General features: G+C 42.5%; 1 protein-coding gene across 9 annotated transcripts in view; it reads left to right on the top strand.

Moving 5' to 3' along the window:
- The window catches only part of GRIA4 (glutamate ionotropic receptor AMPA type subunit 4), a 235,175-nt gene that overhangs the window by 158,319 nt on the left and 57,706 nt on the right, over positions 1-19,150 (top strand). For 8 of the 9 annotated variants that reach the window (XM_054836650.1, XM_054836716.1, XM_054836658.1 and 5 more), the window contains exons 8-9: positions 3,748-3,852; positions 12,111-12,221. In XM_054836650.1, the coding sequence (XP_054692625.1) occupies positions 3,748-3,852; positions 12,111-12,221 (216 nt within the window). Of the gene's footprint in view, positions 1-3,747; positions 3,853-12,110; positions 12,222-13,544; positions 16,665-19,150 lie in introns of those variants that run through there. The other variant, XM_054836726.1, reaches the window with a different exon arrangement.

Below are 19,150 nucleotides of genomic sequence, written 5' to 3'. Positions count from 1 at the left end.
TTCTCTTAAGATAGTTGGGATTTCCCCACTGAACTGCTAAGCCCATCTGTTGCTTTTGCATATAATCTGCATGTACAGATACTGTTGTTTAAGGAAAAAGGAAGAGCTACATAATATAACCTTTCAAATATGTTTCTGTCATCTTGAATAAAAGTAGAATTCTGCCAGGGAAATCACATAGGTAGTATTTTTTTCTTTAAAAAGAAATAACCCAGCGTTCTTGTTCTCTGATGTCAGGATTTTGAATTCCTGATGAATATGGATGCCTAGAAAGTTCCAGATCTCCATCAAGATGATTTAGCCTTTCCTTTGAATGGGACAGTAAGAAAATAAAAATCCTGCAGTAGAATTTAATTCATTGCAAATAAGCAGGCTCTGCTCAGGAGAAACTACTGAGGAGAAGTGACTGCTGATAGAGCTGGCAGCTCTGTGCCTGGAAGCCAAGGTTTCAGTCCTGGAGAAAAATTGGCAGACATAGAAATGGACAGAGGGAAGGAATAAGTGGTTTAAATTCACATCCTTACTCTTAGGGATCAAAATAAAGCACTTTGTATGCTTCACATACTCTGTGCAGATGCACAGATCTCTAACAGAAGCATGAAGTCAGGCTCCTGTGTTAGAGCGGACAGCATGAGCCTTTGAAACTGGCCAAAGATGGTTGCATAGCCGGACCCTGATACAATCAAAGCCAGCAGCAATATGGCTTCTCTGAGATGAGGACCACAGTCTGGGTATCCTTTGGTGAGGCAGTAAAGCACTGAAAGAAAAGAAAAAAAAAAAAAAAAAGAGTTCTGGTTTCAGCTGAGACACAGGTGGTGGAAAACTACCACAGCCAATCTTATGGCTTTACATCTGTCCTTCTCCACTCTGAGGCTTTGAAAACACTCTTTTCAGGCCCTATGCATGTCACCCATCTTCTGTGATAGTAAATTGCTTTTCTGGGGCCAAGGTTGTCAAGTTTACCTTGATGAACAATGTATACATTTAATCCACCAGAGTGTAAGCTAAAGATATATGAGCCCAGGCCAAATATCCTTTAGGTTTATTTCATGTGATCCAAAATATTCTGCAGCAATGATGAGAATGGTAGAAAATGTACTTCTCTTTAGGACCTGCAGCTGGAAGGTGTTGAGCTGCACAGCATAAAAGAAGAGAAAGTCCATTGCATGTCTTTGTTAGCACTTAGATACTGGCATATAGAATCATAGAATGGTTTGGGTTGGAAGGAACCTTAAAGATCACCTAGTTCCAACCCCCCTGCTGTGGGCAGGGACACCCTCCACTAGACCAGGTTGCCCGAACCTGGCCTTGAACACTTCCAGGGAGGGGGCATCCACAACTTCTCTGGGCAACCTGTTCCAGTGCCTCACCACTTTCACACTGAAGAATTTCTTCCTCATATCTAATCTAAATATACCTTCCTTCTTCTTAAGGCCATTACCCCTTGCCTTATCACTCCATGCCCTTGTAAACAGTCCCTCTCCAGCTTTCCTGTTGGCCCCCTTCAAGTACTGGAAGGCTGCTATGAAGTGTCCCCAGAGCCTTCTCTTCTCCAGGCTGAAGAAGCCCAACTCTCTCAGCCTGTCCTCATAGGAGAGGTGCTCCAGCCCTCTGATTATTTTTGTGTCCCTCCTCTGGACACAGTCTAACAGCTCCATGTCTTTCTTGTACTGGGGCCCCCAGAGCTGGACACAGTACTCCAGGTGGGGTCTCACAAGAGCGGAGTAGAGGGGCAGAATCACCTCCTTTGACCTGCTAGTCATGCTTCTTTTGATGCAGCCCAGGACACGGTTGGCTTTCTGTGTTGCAAGCACACATTGCTGGCTCAGGTTGAGCTTCTCATCCATCAACACCCCAAAGTCCTTCTCCTTGGGGCTGCTTTCAATCCGTTCTCTGCCCAGCCTGTAGTCGTGCTTGGGATTGCACTGACCCATATGCAGGACCTTGCACTTGGCCTTGTTGAACTTCATGCGGTTCACATGGGCCCACCTCTCCAGCCTGTCAAGGTCCCTCTGGATGGCATCCCTTCTCCAGCATGTTGACCATACCGCACAGCTTGTGTCACTGGCAAACTTGCTGAAGGTATATTCAATCCACTGTCCCTGTCTCCAACAAAGATGTTAAGCAGCCCCAGTCCCAATACCAACCCCAGAGGAATGCCACTGGTCACAGATCTCTACATGGACATCAAGCCATTGACTGCAACTCTTTGAGTGTGACCATACAGCCAATTCCTTATCCACCGAGTGGTCCATCCATCAAATCCGTGTCTCTCCAATTTAGAGACAAGGATGTCGTGCGGGACAGTGCCAAGTGCTTTGTACAAGTCCAGGTAGATGACATCAGTTGCTCTTCCCTTATGCCACTAAATTTGTTTGGCATGATTTGCCCTTAGTGAAGCCATGTTGGCTGTCACCAGTCACCTACTTATTCTCCATGTACCTGAGCATAGTTTCCAGAAGGATCTGCTACATGATCTTGCTGGGCATAGAGGTGAGACTGACTGGCCTGTAGTTCCCTGGGTCTTCCTTTTTTCTCTTCTTAAAAATGGGGGTTATGTCTCCCCTTTTCCAGTCAGTGTGAACTTCACTGAACTGCCAGGACTTCTCAAATACGATGGAGAGTGGCTTAGCAACTTCATCCTCCAGTTCCCTCAGGACACGCGGATGTATATCCTCAGGTCCCATGGACTTGTGCACCGTCAGGTTCCTTAAATATTCTCGAACCTGATCTTCTCCTGCAGTGGGCAGTTCTACATTTTCCCAGTCCCTGACTTTGTCTTCTGCAACTTGGGTGGTGTGGCTAGAGCACTTGCCAGTGAAGAGGCAAAAAGATTGTTGAATACCTCAGCCTTCTCCATATCCCGGGTAACCAGATCTCCTGTTTCCTTCCAGAGAAGGCCCACATTTTCCCTCATCTTCCTTTTGTCACTGACATGCCTATAGAAGCTTTTTTTGGTGCCCTTAACATCCCTGGCCAGACTAATTTCTATCAGGGCTTTAGCTTTCCTAACCTGATCCCTGGCTGCTCGGACAGTTTCTCTGTATTCCTTCCAGGCCACCTGCCCTTGCTGCCACCCTCTGTAGGCTTCCTTTTTGTTTTTGAATTTGTCCAGAAGCCCCTTGTTCATCCATGCAGGCCTCCAGGTGTTTTTGCCTCACTTCCTCTTTGCTGAGATGCATTGCTCCTCAGCTTGGAGGAGGTGACCCTTGAATACTCACGAGCTTTCTTCAGCCCCTCTTCCCTCCAGGGCTTTGTCCCATGGTAGTCTACCTAGCAGGTCCCTGAAGAGGCCAAATTCTGCTCTCCTGAAGTCCAGGGTAGTGAGCTTGCTGTGTGTCCTCTTCACTGCCCTGAGGATCTTGAACTCCACCATTTCATGATCACTGCAGCCAAGGCTGCCCTTGAGTTTCACATTCCCCACCAGCCTCTCCTTGTTGGTGAGAACAGGGTCCAGTATGGCATCTGTCCTTGTTGGCTTCTCTGTCACTTGGAGAAGAAAGTTATCAACGCCTTCCAGGAACCTCCTGTAATGCCTGTCTAAGCCTGTTTTGAGCAAGGTTTGACAGGTAAAAGGAATAGGAAGGAAAAGTAGCCAACTTTTTTGCTTTATAAGGCCTGTCTATTCTAGAGTAATGTTGTTATGGTAATCTAAAGACATAGCCAGGATAATTTTCACTGCTCTGTAATGTATGGAATAAAGAATGTAAGGCTGGATCTTCATGATGCTTTTTCTTCCATTTGTAGGTTCGAATACAAGGATTGACAGGAAATGTTCAGTTTGACCACTATGGTCGCAGAGTCAACTACACCATGGATGTCTTTGAGCTGAAGAACACAGGCCCTCGGAAGGTACATGCTGACAATGTTTACTATCCTGATATCATATAAATGAGTTATGTAGGATGAAATGATTATGCAAACTTACATTAAACTGGACTGCTGTGTTGTTTAAAAAAAGATAATATAGTGAATACATGGATAATATTTCCAGTGGAAGCAGATTTAAACTGCATTTTCTACTAGATACTGTTACTCACTGCAACGAATTAGGGAACACAAAACCAAGTGTGCATCTTGGAGAGGTGGGATGTCAGTCAGTCAAGCATACTAATGAAAACCGGCTGGATGGCATGTTGCTAGGCTGCTGCGTGATAGAGAATGGTCAGAACTCTGAATAGTAGATACTTCTTGTATCTTTTCCAAAGATTTCCGTCTTGCAAATTACTGGCATTTTTAGGTGGGGTGATTTGTACGTTTGATGTAAACATGAATCATAGGCTGCAACTAACATACGGCTTTTAAGGGGGAAAGAAGAGGAGAGAGGAGGAAGAGAGAGTGCCCTTAATACTTACATTTTCTGGAATTAATTGCACTATCTAATCCTGTGTGCTTGATTGGTTGCTTTTAAGCAACTTATGCAAATATATGTTTAAGCACATCCTCCATGTCTGAATGCGTATAGCTTATCACTCAGCCCAATCACTTGGAAAAGATAAGCCTGGGTACTTTGTTAACATTTTCTCTTCTGTGCTAAAATTTGTCCATTTTTCATAGTATAAAACAAATCAAGAGCAGAAAATGCACTCAGGCTCAAGGATTTTATTTCCTTTGGAGGCACTGCGGCCTGTTTTGTTTGCAAGGTCATCAGAACAAGAAAAGTGAGAAGCTGATGGTGAGCAGGAGAATCATGGCCGCTTGAGTAGGGCCAAGGCAATCAGAATTGAATTAAATAGTCCTTTGCTGTTGGGCCAGAGGTGACAAGCCCAGTAAATACTACCTCAGGTGAACTGGGTCTCCCCAAAGACAGTTACATGCCACAGTGATGAGAAGCCAGAGTTCTAAACTACAGACCCAGAGCAGAATTACACATTGTGATGAACAAACTGCCAGTATATCACAGTATAAAGCTGTAGACCAAAGAAAAGCATGTGCCTGTGTATGAGGAGTACTGGTGCAGTTGCCTTTTAAAAGTGTGACAGATGGCTGAAGAATAAATTGGGAAAGGTGAATCTGTCTTCCATCTCTCTTGGGAAGCCCAGTGTCTCCTGCCAGGCAAGGCATCTGACCTTGCTGCCGCTCCTGCTCCCTTCCTGGCTGCACGCTGCGCTGTCAGCAGCCAGGAGGATGTATGGGTGGCTGGGGTGCATCGAAGGCAAGTGGTGAAATATGACCTTTCCATCCCCAATTCCCAATTGTACAGGAGGGAAGGCAAGGTGGAAAAGATGTGGTTAATTAGGTCACAACTTCAGTAACTCATTAGGGAATTTGCTTGGCAGCAAACTGTAGAAAGTAGCCTATCATTCCTGTTTCAACATTTGTCACCTGTTTTGGGAGAGGCGTCTGGCTGGCACCACTGCAGGGATGTCCCCACCCTCTCTTCTTGCCTGCAATTTGAGGGGGAGAGTGGCTGCAAAAAGAGGAGCTATGTCTGTGCTGTGCTAGAGTCCCACGGTGTTTTTCTTACCTTTTCAGGCATGCCTCTCTGCCACTCTTAAGCCATTACCTGTCTTTGATATAACAAGCCGTAACAGCTTTGACTGATCTGGCTACTCACAAGAATTTATTTCTCAGGTATTACATGGTATTTTATATGTGATCATTGGACCAATTCTGTGCTCCAGCCTGACAAATCCTATATAATACATGAGAAATGGCTATACTTAATTGAACTAAGAGGCCTTCACTTTTAATGTCTTCTTCTCATGTCCTACATAACATGACTTATGAGTCACTCAGCAATATCTTTTCAGGACTAGCCTTTCCAGTCAGAGTAGCGCATGCCTCTAATCTTTAGATAAGTGATTTTTGTTGCCCACAGCTTTAAGGATGTGACCAGAGCATTACAAAATGGCACAGCTAGCCAGAGGCAGACTTCCATATAGTTTAGCAAAATGGGAAACAACAACCAATGCTTATATTAGTTTCAGGTATGCAGCATTTCTTACTTGGTTCTTGTCTGCAGAACAATAACAAAACCTGCTGCTGAGGGGAAAGGGTGTGAGTAGAAGTATCACGGAGCTGTAGTGGGATGTCTTCTGTGACTGGAGTGTTGCAGTGGAGGGATACAGGCTCTTTAGGAAGGATGGGCAGGGAAGATGATAGGGGGAGTTGCCCTTTATGTAAGAGCAGCTGGAGTGCATGGAGCTCTGCCTGGGGATGGATGAGCAGCCAGCTGAGAATTTATGGGTCAGGATTAAAGGGAGGACAGGTCAAGGTGACATTATAGTGGGTGTCTGCTTTAGGCACCTGACCAGGAAGAACAAGTAGATGAGGCCCTCTACAGACAGATTGAAGAAGCTTCATATTCACAGGCCCTGGTCATCATGGGGCACTTCAAGCACCCCAGTACCTGCTGGAGGGATAACTCAGCAGGACATAAGCAATCCAGGGGGTTCCTGGAGTCTATTGATGACAACTTCCTCCTCCAAATGATAGAGGAGCCAATGAGGAAAGGTCCTCTGCTGGACCTCCTACTCACCAACAAGGAGGGGCTTGTTGGGGATGTGAAGGTCAAAGGCAGCCTTGGCTGCAGTGAGCATGAGGTGGTGGAATTCAGGAGCCTAAGGGCAGGGAGGAGGGTGAAAAGTAAGCTCACACTTGAGGAGAGCAAACTTTGGCCTCCTCAAAGTGGAAGGTGTCCCTGCCCATGGCAGGGCAGTTGGAACTAGATGATCTTTAAGGTTCCTTCCAACCCAAACCATTCTGTGATTCCATTCTTGGAAACCATTTCCAGGCACATTAAGGACATGAAAATCATCATAAGTAGTCAGCATGGCTGACTTCACCAAGGGGAAGTCATGCTTGATCAACTTGATAAACTTCTACAATGAAGTGACTGGCCTGGTAGATGAGGGGGGAGAGCAGTGGATATTGTCTACCTGGACTTCACTAAGGCCTTTGACACGGTGTCCTGTAAGATCCTCCTAGAGAAGCTATTGGTGTATGGTCTGGATAAGCAGACAATGAAGTGGATTGAAACTTGGCTGAAGGGCCAGGCCTAGGGGCTGGTGATCAGTGGTCTGAAGTCTAATTGGAGACCAGTAACTAGCGGTGAACCCCAGGGGTCAAAACTGGGTCCAGTCCCGTTTAATATCTTCATTAATGATCTGGATCTGGGCAGAATGTACCACCAGTAAGTTTGCTGATGATACCAAACTGGGAGGAGTGGCTGATAGGCCAGGGTGTCATGCTGCCCTCCAGAGGGACCTTGACAGGCTGGAGAAATGGGCCAACAGGAACCTCATGAAGTTCAACAAGGAGAAATGCGAAGTCCTGCACCAGGGACGGAATAATCCCAGGAAGCAATATATGCAGATGGCCACCCAGCTGGAAAGCAGCTTGGCAGAAAAGGCACTGGAGGTCCTGGTGGACAGTCAGATTGAACATGAAACAGCAACGGGCCCTTGCAGCAAAGAAGGGTAATGGTATCCTGGGCTACATTAGACAAAGTATTGGCAGCAAATCAAGGCAGGTGGTCCTTCCCCTCTGCTCAGCACTGGTGAGGCCACACCTGGAGAATTGTGTCCAGTTCTGGGCTCCTCAGTACAAGAGAAACATGGACATACTGGAGAAAGTCCAATGAAGGCTCACAAATATGATTAAGGGACCGGAGCGCCTCTCCTATGAGGAAAGCCTGAGAGAGCTGGGACAGTTCAGCCTGGAGAAGAGAAGGCTCAGGGAGGACATTATCAATGTGTACAAATACCTGAAGTGAGGGTGCAAAGAGGACGAAGCCAGGCTCTTTTCAGTGGCACCCAGTGACAGGACAAGAGGCAATGGGCACAAACTGACACAGGAAGTTCCCTCTGAACATCAGGAAACACATTTTTACTGTGAGGTTGACTGAGCACTGGCACAAGTTGCCGGGGAGGTTGTGGAGTCTCCATCCCTGGAGATATTCAAAAGCCATCCAGACACAGTCCTGGGTAACTGGCTCTAGGTTGAGCAGCTGGGTTGGGCCAGATGACCTCCAGAGGTCCTTCCCACCTCAATCATTCTGTGATTCTGTCATTCATCATGTCAACAAGATTAAAAAAAAAAAAAAAGGAAAAAAAGTAAACAAAGCATATACAGATACATGTACATGCATAAGACAGTCTAAGATTTGGCTCCTAAATTCCAACTTGGTCAACTAACATGAGAATTGATTATCAAAAATTTTAAGTATTCAAAAATTTTAAATATTCTTAGTGACTTGTGGGCTTGGGCACTTCAGTGGTCACTACAAAGCACACAGGCCTTCAGAAATGTCATCATTCAAATGCCAAACTGCTGTGACAAATTCACTTTGAGGCTGATATTTTTGCAATATTGTTTCCTAAAAGACAAATTCAGTCTCTGTATAAGCGGATGCAAGTTTTATAAAGTCCAGTTGCAATCCAAATAGATTTGGATGTATTTTAATAGCAGAATTCAATCCTATCCTTTGAGGATTTTTTTTCCTGGGGGATTTGAGGTATTTACAGGAAAGCATATTGGGTTTAGTGCTCTCAGCAACTGTGAATCTATATACTTATACAAGTGTCATGATATATATTCAATAATCCAGTTCCAGAGTTACTTTAGCACAGGTTTGAGATGCACACATGCAAGCTCACACCCATGCACACAAGCAAAAATTCCTTAAAAAAATGCCTACCATTTCTCAAAAACCTCCTTTATCTCTGTCTGCATTTTCATATGTTACTTACTTTTATAACACAGTACATCATTCATTTTCTGCTTTCCTTCTGAACTTTCCAGCAGTGACAAACTACACAATGTAAAACAATCATTCACTATTATAATGAGCTTCCCAAACTGCCAGGTTTGGGTATACATATTCTGCCTTTAACTGGTCACAGTTTTTGACAAGAACTTGATGTTTTCAGTTATCAGTTGTATCTGTGACTCTATAGTTGTCTGGAGGAAAAAGAGTATTTGTTAATAGTGCACCCTACTAGGAAGAAATCCTCCTTTTCCACTATATCAGCAGCGCTGAAGCTTCATGTTAGCTGCAGACACATAAATCAAGGTTCCTGTGCTGTAATAGCAATTGCAAAGAGAAAAGGAACATTTCAACTAAATACACCAGAAGTTGTGCATGGGAAGAGTTTGTGCTTGTTTGCTTTACTAATAGAAAAAAAAATATTCACTCATATTCAATCATATGCACTTACTTGTATTGAATTACTTCATGTATTTATAATTCTCTGTGGTGAGTGTGTCTGAACACTCTTCTAGGGACTGCTATAATTACTTACCTTTCCATATTTTTTTTCAAAAGGGAAATTAATGAAATAGTAAAGTTTCCCAGGTTTCAGCTAGGATAGAGTTAATTTTCACAAGAAGCTGGGAGGGGACACAGCCAGGACAGGTCACCCAAACTAACCAAAGGTCTATTCCATACCATATGATGTCATGCTCAGCTTATAAAGGGGGCTGGCTGGGTAGGAGCAGGGCTCAGGCTGGGTGTGCAGTCATCGGGTGAGCAAATTGCATCATGTACCACCTGCTTTGTAGGTGTACTCTAAGTACTGTTGTTATTTTCCTCTTCCTCTGCTGTCCCAGTAAACTGTCCTTATCCCAACCCACGAGTTTTACCTTTTTCTTCTGATTCTACTCCCCATCCCGCTGGGGGTGGGGGGAGGGGGAGCAGTGAGTGAGCAGCCACATGGTGCTCAGCTGCCAGCTGGGGTTAAACCATGACATAAATGTAAAAAACAAGAGGAAGGTTGGTTGTTTTAAGAATATACAGGATTCTTTAATGCATATGAGACCAGGAACCAAAAGCACTCCCCTGCACTTCTAGACTCTCATATCACATTGCTGCATTGATCTGAACATGACGCTTCTCCACGTCATGGAGGCAGAATTCTGTGTGTTGGTGAATTTTAGTCTGGGTTCTACAATGGTGTTAGAAATAATATTGGCTGCATAACTGATCTGATCGCTTTGCCAGTTTCCATCATACTGAACTCTTTTCATCCAAGGCACAGACTGTCCTTTGGCACTGACAGTTACACTGGAGCTCTCTCTGAAGCCCACTTTCCACTAAAATTCCCTTTCCTCTGCTGTTAAGATGGGCAAGGCGTTCCTGTCTCCCAGCTCTTGGTCTCATAGACTCCTAATAATCAAGGAAGGAGGGAAGGGGGAGCTGCTGCTGACTGGTCCCCAGGTGCTTCTGAAAAGTGAGCTGTGCCAGCTTGAATTGCATCTCTTTGATAGGAACCTTTTAAAATCACTGCTGCTGTCTGCACCTTTCCTGGGAAAAAAAAGATTAGTCTCTTAATTCACTAGAGAACCTGGAGACCCCCTTTAGTTGGGATTAGAGCACTGTTCTCCTGACGTGTTTGTGTTCATGCTGTCCATATGACATGGAGCTGAGTGCTGTCAGCGCTGGATCAGGGCAACAGGCACTGAGCCATTCCCCAGCAACCTTGTCAGCAGGTCCACAGGCAGCCATGGTCTAGTTGCAGAAAAGAGAATGGCAAGAAGGGGAAAAGGGAGGGTGTTTTCTAGTGAGCCGCAGGTTCGATGTGAGAGAGCAGCTTCAGCTAAGGGACCTATGTCTGGAGTGTAGAAAGGATTGATGGGAAGGTGGAATTAGACGTCTCCAAGTGACACAAGGGACCATTGTCATGAACCGCTTGCCATTTCATAGACATTTGCCTTGTCTGGGAACATCATGCATACGGCATTCCCAGGAATACCTTTCCCACCTAACGTCACCTGGGGCAACATTAAATGATTGGGAGGAATTCTAAATGCAGAAGTACCACTTGCTGATACAGATACTAAACATGATGTCACCACATGGAGTGAGATGAGTGTGCTGTAAGATTCTGACTGGCCAGGATTTACAAAAACAGTGAAGTATTGTAGGTCTCATATCTTCTTTTGGCCATCCAAAGACGTAGTACATAGCCTGCGGGGAGTTTTAGGGGGTATGTGGGGAGTTTTAAGTGTTCATTGAGGAGCTGCCAAAAACATCACTAAAAATTTGAAGGGGAATCTCCTTTTCTCAGGCTGCCTTCATCACATCTGGTCTTACAGCAAGCACTGCATCCTTGGGCCCTCATAGGAGAGGATGTTGACTCATGTCGTGTGCCCAGCAGCATCGCTACCAACACGCAGGGCACAGCTGCAGGCTGTACTGGATACCAGAGGTGTGCACTGCAAAGAGCAATGTCTGTACGTAAGGGAAGGTTTCTGATTGCAGGCATACCGCTATTTTTTTTTTTTTTTTCTCCATGGGAATACAAGAACAAGTGATTCAAATCTAGCTCTAGAGTAGTTCATCGTCAGCAATGAACAAAAGCAGCTGTTTCACCTTAAGGCTGCTCTGGGAAGGGTTGTGTCACCCTAAATGCAGCCAGGGAGAGGAAAACCTGATTTGTTCCACCTCCCTGTAGGCACTTACCAGCGATGCTTTTAGAATGAAGTCACTCTCACCATGCTTTAGAGTCAATGGGGAAAACAAGGACTTTTCTGGGAGGGGTTCTTATCCTGCATGAGCTGAGTCACTGTCTGGTGGTGCCTGTCTGTCCAGTGAATGCAAAGAAACCTTTAGTTATAGGGCTTCTAATGTACGTACTTTATAAAGGTCAGTGCCAGCCTTAAGTGGAACGAGTCTGGTGTAAGTCCCTGGGGTGGGGTTTCCTGGGAGGCCCAGGATGGAGCAGGGAATTGAGACCAGCTATTGACTTGCAAAGCTGGTGTCCAGATGTCTTTCACTCCTCCATATAAGACCAGAAGATCTGTGGGTTAGTGAATGAAAATTTTCTTGTGGAGAGCAAAAATTCTTATATCTCTTTTATGCCCCAAGAAGGCTTCAAACTATTGAAAATGGGATTTAACTTGTGCCTCTGGTCAAAGTAAGTAGCTCAGATCATTCAGGAACAGCTGAGTGGCAGCGATATCGGGTCTGACTCTGTGCAGCAGTGGTGCAAGATTGTATACCCAAGTGTTAGACACGTACCACTGGGCAGCTGTCTCTGAGCGTGACAGCACTTCCTTTGCTACAAAATTATCTTCAGATCACTCTGTTGTTCTTAGAATCATTTATATTTGTAATTATACAGAATGTAGACTTTTCTACTGTAAATTATATACATTTTGTTTTGCAGGTTGGTTACTGGAATGACATGGATAAATTAGTTTTAATTCAGCATGAACCCACACTTGGAAATGACACTTCAGCCATTGAGAATAGAACAGTAGTTGTCACTACAATTTTGGTAAGGTGTTTCTTTTTTTAATGCTTATACTGGTGTGTGACACAATCTCATTTCTAGTTATGGTCTAATTTAGTCTGCCAGTTCCTAGGTTAGTGGGAGGGTGAGAGCCATATATCTTAATTATCTTGACTGTCATGTCTGTACAGAGGGGTTTCTGATATGCATTTAATATAATGATTCACTTGAAATTAGGTTTTTAAAATTGAGTTGCAGTAATTTTTTTCCTTTATTCAGTCTTTTCCATTTTTTACTAAAGTAAGTCTCAGAAGTATAAGTGAATTCTTTCAACCTCTAATTGATAAATCTTGACTCACAAGAAACTGGAAGAGAAACCCAAAACCTCTAAATGACGGAATTGAACAGAGGGTATAAAATGAGATGTCTGTAATGCCAGTGTCCCTTTTTGTTGATACATTATAAATTCAAAATTGACATTAGCAAGACCTAAATTCTAAGTAATATAGTTCAGTCAGCCAATCAGAACTGGATTATCTACTTTTAATTGTGAATGAAAACATTAATTTTGTAGATGCATTTGAGCATATTTCTTAATATATTTATTCAGCATTTCAATAAAATTTCCATTTTAATAAAATCTAAATAGATTTGAGGGTCGATTTTCCAGTGTTACTGGTGGTTTTAATGAGTGGTTGCAAAGGAGAATGCAGTTGCTTCATTCATTTATATTTTTAATACATAGTTTTTCAAAACTGTTGTTTCTTACATATCTGTATTTTAAACAAAATATTTAACAATTTTCCCTCTGAAGTCAGACATGCCCTTTTAAGCTGATGTTTGTCAAAGCCAACTGGCAAAGGGTGACCTTTACCTGACCGCTTTTAAGATTTTACATCTCGGTTCACTGCCCTTTTCACCTGCTTCATTTAGACAAGACATTTTAACCCTTTAGAATAAGCTGTGTCTCAAATGGGAAGAAATATTCTGTATGTGTTGTTAAGCAATAATTTTTCTAATGTAATACAGACTTGAAAGTAATACGAAGGAAAGTGTCAAGACATTTTCTTACTCAAAAATGCAGTTAGTTACCAGATTTCCAGCAGTGTGTATCAACACTTATATATTAAGTATGTCTTAACAAATCTCCTGTTGAAGATTATCATTCCAGGATGCAAACCAACCAAACTACTATACAGGAATTCAGAATGTAGCTCCTAAACAAATTGTGTAATTTTTTATTTTATTTTATTTTTTGCATGGGACATTTAAAATATATGTATCTTTTTCCTAAAAAAAAAAAAAAAAAAAAAAAAGACTTGGTGATGGAAAAAAAAATATACTTCAGTACAGTCCTCCTCTTTTCAGCCTCTGATGAAGAATCCTATTTTAAGAAATTGATCAAGGAAGAAAAGAGTCCCAAGATGCTGCGAACATTCCTAACTAAGGCTCAAGTATTAACCACCAGTCTAGTAGCATTGAGTTAATTTTTCCATATGGATTACTGTTCCTCTGACTGGATGACCAGGCACTGAACCACCAAGAAAAGTTCTGTGACTAATCTGAAATGTCTAGAACAGATGACGTTAACCTTCAACTTTGCCAAGCTGAGAAGAGAACGATGTGAATAACAAGCTTTCAGTCGAAATTTTCCTCTCATAGCAATCCTGATATCTTTGACTGAAGCTGCCATACATGAATACTGTAATTTCCATAAATAGCTCCAAGCTTAGGAGAAGCGAGTAAAAAGTAATAATGAAAAGTAATATAAAAGGTTTCTGTTTGCCAGAAAGGAAAAAAAAGGAAAACAAGAAAGCTTTTAAAATGTGTTATCTTGCCTGTCCTGTTTGCATTGAAGCATTTTGATGTGCATAATAAATGTTATCTTCAAAAGAACTTTTCCAGTCCCTGTATTGAAAGGACTGGTGGGATCATTTTCAAAACCAAAAAGCTGAATTAATATTCCAAAGCATGCCCTATGTTTATGCAGCATGTCATTTTGGGATAAATGCAATTATTTGAAAGCAGCACTACTTCTTTACCAAAAGTGTCCCCTTTCAATGTTTCAAAATCACAGTGCAAGAGAAATATATCAGAATTTGGTTTGAATAAGAATACATGGTGAATTCTGCCTTATCATGCCCATCTCCCATTGACTCCAGTGGGAGCTGCACACATGATGCCAGAAGCAGATTAGAACCATGATTCTTAATATTGGCCTGCCAGGGCAGTGTATTTAGTATCCACGAGCATATGATCATGCACACAGAAAAGATATATTTAACTAGAATAACTTTCAGAGTCCTGTTATTTTGCTCTTCTCTGTATTATAGTCATGTTGCAAATGCCAGACAGAGACTTTTTCACCTCTTCATTGCCCTCTTCACATTGAAGGGAAGTTGACCCGTTGTAGATGACAGATAAAATTTTGGTTGCATGCATATTTTCCAACATTAAACTGAAAAGCTTCTGCAACCAGTGCTGTCATGCTTTTCAGTCTTCAAAGACAGGTGATGTGGCAGCGTAAGAAAAGTTTACAAGTTTTCAGCATGGCTTGCTTTAATTTTTGCCTGAAGCCAAATAGCACCAGTTGCTTTGCCCGCTGTTTCTTCAGTTTTTGTGTCTATGCTTACTTTGCTGTGACTGTATGGCTATTGCACAGAAGGTGCATTATAGTGAATTAGCTCTGCACTCAAATAGCTTAGTACAGTGTTTTCTACTTGGCAAAATGTTATGTTCATTTGTAACATAGTGAGAGCACGTAGAATTTATTTTACAGTTTTGGTTCAGTGCATAAGCACTCAACCTATCGCCGATGAGTCATGCGGTGAAGGAGCAGCCCAGACAGAGCTGGCAGCAGGGGCAGCTGATGCGCTTTGCTCTATCAGCTGCCTTGCAGCCCTGCTTTTTATAGTCTGTGGGAGAGACCTGTGTCCTGCACTTCATGTGGTGCGCAGCCTCCTGCACATCTGGCCCTCTGGAAAGGACAGATTTCCTACCTGTGTGCAGGAGCATTCCCTCCGGGGGGGAGCACAGCAGGCTCATTGTATGACTGGAGAAGGGATGCCATGTGCAGCCCTCTTCTAACACTAAGGTAAAGTGAGTGACTTATCCAGCTAGGAAGAATGATCATCTCTAACTTATCAAGTTGAGAAATAAGGTGACAAGTTGTTGAGGTAGAATATAGGGCAGTAGGCTGGAAAGACTACCCCAAACTCTCTAATCTATCCGATGATACGGCCAAATCTGTACCTACTCTGAGACTGCAAAACTCAAAAATCACAAAAATCCTTTAGAACCAAATCTCGATGTACATGAGCTACATCTGTGTTATGGCTTCCAGCTCAATATTTTAATGAGATAGTCCTGGTGTTGGCAGATTAAGCTTCAAGGGCAGGATCCAGTTCATGACTCAGTCACCTAAATGTGGATGACTTTACAAAGGATATTGATTCAGTTGCCCGCTTATAAGCACTCAGTGACATTTAAGATGCTCTAGGATATACTGCCTACCCCCCATTTGTTACACTGGCAGGATGACACTTGCCTGTCTCACGTCATATATGACCACTCCATCTGGATGTCTCAGCTAGTGTATGTTGCTTCAGGCATGTGGGATAAATTGTGCCCCAAGTATGTAAGTTTTCATCAAAGTCCATAAAGATTTAGAAATTGATTCAACATCAATTGAGGATATCAGACCTATCCATAAAGGGGCTGCACAAAGGACCCACAGCAGGGCAGTTGGAGGTCAAGCAGGTTACCTCAGGGCATCTCAGATGACAGATGACCTTCATTAGGTGACTGAGAACCACCCTCATTGTTTTGACTGATATATTCTTGATGGAGTCTTACCTCAAAAATTCTAACTATGACTTTCTTTCTTATAATAGAAAAATATTTTTTCATTGGAAATTTTATTAATTAAATTCTTTAGTAGACTGGAGAAAAAATTGAAGTTTGTTGCATGACAATAATAAAGACTTCAAACCGAATCCTGGACACTTTATTCAGAAAAAAAAAAAAAAACCAAACAAAAAACCAAAACCAAAAAAACCCAAACCAAAAAAACCTCACAGAACCCAAAAAACCTTCCATTGACATCTACAGAAGTTTATTTCAGAATAAAGTGTGATAATGTGTGCCACTCCTGTTCTAAAAATGAGACATTTCCTTGCACAAATATTTGTCATTTTTACAAATTATTTTTACAATGTTTAGAGATTTTGAAATGAACTCTAGAATAGGAAAGCCAAACATAGATCTATTTGGTATTTGAGTTAGTTACTTTCTCCGGCTTCCCTATAGTATGAATTATCAGTTGTGAGCATTTTACTGTACACATGAATTTGTGGCAATGTGGTGGAATGATTTGTTTACATCTATAAAGGTAATTGTTGCAGACATCAACTTGTATTTACAAATGTTAAGTATTGTTATAAAATTGTGAATTATATAAGTAAAGCTTGCACCATTTCAAATATCTGTTCTGTGCTAGTCATTGATCATTTCAATGTGGCCTTTTCCTTGATTCACTGCCCCATAGAATACTATTAAGCAGCTGAAATCTTGTAAATATTGCGGTGTTAAACCTCATTCATCAGTAAATCAAACCTGTCTTTTACATCAGTAGGTTAAGAGTTTATAGTTCAAAAATGTAGTAAATACAAAGATGGTGGGGAGAAGTAATATTTTTATTAGACAAGATGCTATAACTGGAAACGATGAAAAAATATGTCTACTGTTTTCAGCTATTTCAGCTGATCTAATAGAAGATACTGCCTCTTCATAGATATCTGGCACCTCTCATATCTTTAGACTAGCATGGTTCCACTAACATTACTACTAATTTAGAAAATGCTATTGTAATAGATTATACAGAAAAAAATCATCTTTTTCAGTGCCACAGATAGAGCATCAAGATATGGCTGAGTACATGTTATTGATCAATTCAGATATTTCATGACTTTGCCGTGTGACCTTGCAGGTTCATCTGTGTAAGTTGCTTGTTAGCAAACCAGTAAAACTTGCCTTTCAGTGCCCTGATGTTATTACAATAACATCTGCACACCTCATTAGTTTGAAACACCCCCAAAGTCTGAAATGGACAGAATTTAAAACTAGTGCTACTATTTGATTTTTTTGGCAAACATTCTTTATCAGAAAGCCACATTCAGTCCCACCCACATCCCCCCATCAAATTCTAACTTGAAAATACATCTCTCGTTATTTGGCAGGAAAAGTAGGCACAACGATTAAAGAAACTGTTATTTATTCCCTGTAAAATAGGTAGGAGGGAAAAGACAACATAGTAAGCAAAAGGTAGTAGATGTTCCCATTATTTTTAATTGTATTGTTTCACACTGGCAGATCTCACTCAATTGCTGCTTCTTTTAAAGCGGCACAGCAAGGGGTACTGCCTTACTCTATAAAAGAATTGCATTATGAGACATGTTCCTTGCTGTATTTTGCTCTAAATCAGTAAGATCAGAGTGTGTAGAAAGAGAAGAGAACCAGTGTGGTTCCTCCAAGTCTCCCAACAGATCCCTGCTAGAACCCAGGTCTTCTGAGTCCTCACTTGGTGGTCCCTCCACTGGGTGGGACTGCCGCTGCTTGCGCCTACTAAGGATGGTGTTGGACCCCACTGCTTCCCTTCCCAGCATTCCCTCGCAGAACTCATGGGGAGGAGGGCTGAAGTTTATTTAGTCTTTAACAGAAAAAAGTAAGGCATCTGTCACTTTGCTTTGCTGTGCAGAGACAGTGGAAATGTTTTTTTGTAGCAGCCCAGGCAGAAGCACAGTGTCTGGATTTTGGGAGAAGGAGCAGGCTGACCTGGCCTCCTCTGTGCCTGTCTGGCTTGTGTCCCTCTCCAGAATTACTATTTCCTGGTGTGACTTTAATTGTATGCTTTTGGCTTTGGATTTATAAGAAAGGCTGAATCAGAAGAGCCAGTGGTCACTAACTCTGGTCTTTGAAAAACAAAATTGCTTTTGAGATGCAGCAAGCAAATGTAGCTGAAGCTTGTAAGGGGAGACCACAAATGCAGGATAATGGAAGAGACTTGGTTGTATTTCTAGCTAGCAGTTGGCTAAATCACAGTCAGGAGACATAGTATTCTTTGCCTTGGTTTATTTTCAACCATTTTTGTGAAATAACATGTGGAAAGACCCAGATTTTGGCTTTTCTTCTCATGGGAACAAAAAGCCTGCATGAGGGAGGAACATTTGATTCATGTGCCCAAAATACTTCCTGAAATCAAGATCTACTTCAAAGAGAGGGCAGGACCCCTTCTCCCTGCTCTTCTCCGTTGCTCCCTCTGGAAGACAGGTGGTTGAGATAAAGCTGATTTAACTGGGGATAGGAATACCAAAAATGGTGCAGGCTGCTGGTAATACTCAGCAGTTTTCCTTGGAAGATACAAATTCTGTATAGGCAGAGACATTGCACTGCATCACTGCGGTGACTACAGTGCGTTGTTAATGCTATAGCTCAGTGGTCTTCTCAGTGCCCAGGCCCCGTGCATCAGGATGATAACAGCTTGGTTTGTGATTGCCCCAGTTTTAGAAGTCCTTGGCGATCCTTAGCCATGCAGTGGTCATAACTGTGCTCAAGAAATGCAACAATCTGCTGTTGTCACCCTCAAATTTCTCTGGGCATTTATACTTACATATAAGTCAAGGAACGAGGTAGTCAGACAGAGTTTGACTTTAGAAGTGATCATTGTGGACACTTTCTCTGCTGTGTGGTTCCTTAGCTGGTGTAATGGCCATTGTGTGGTTCCTTGGCTGGTGTAATGTTGGAGGCATCAATGGCCTCCAACACTGAATTACTGCTGAGGGATTGTGGCCCATAGAGGCATGTCCGTAGCAGAGAATAATATAAGAAGGAGGTGATGGGAGGAGACATGTTCTGGGAATACATCTGAGAGTGAAACTGCAATGCTTAGGAACCTGACTCTCTCTGTCAGGAAACGC

The sequence above is a fragment of the Grus americana genome, chromosome 1, assembly GCF_028858705.1.
Source record: "Grus americana isolate bGruAme1 chromosome 1, bGruAme1.mat, whole genome shotgun sequence".
NCBI classification, from domain to species: Eukaryota; Metazoa; Chordata; class Aves; order Gruiformes; family Gruidae; genus Grus; species Grus americana.
The sequence above is the reverse complement of the archived record's forward strand: the minus strand, read 5'-3'. Positions and strand labels throughout refer to the sequence as shown.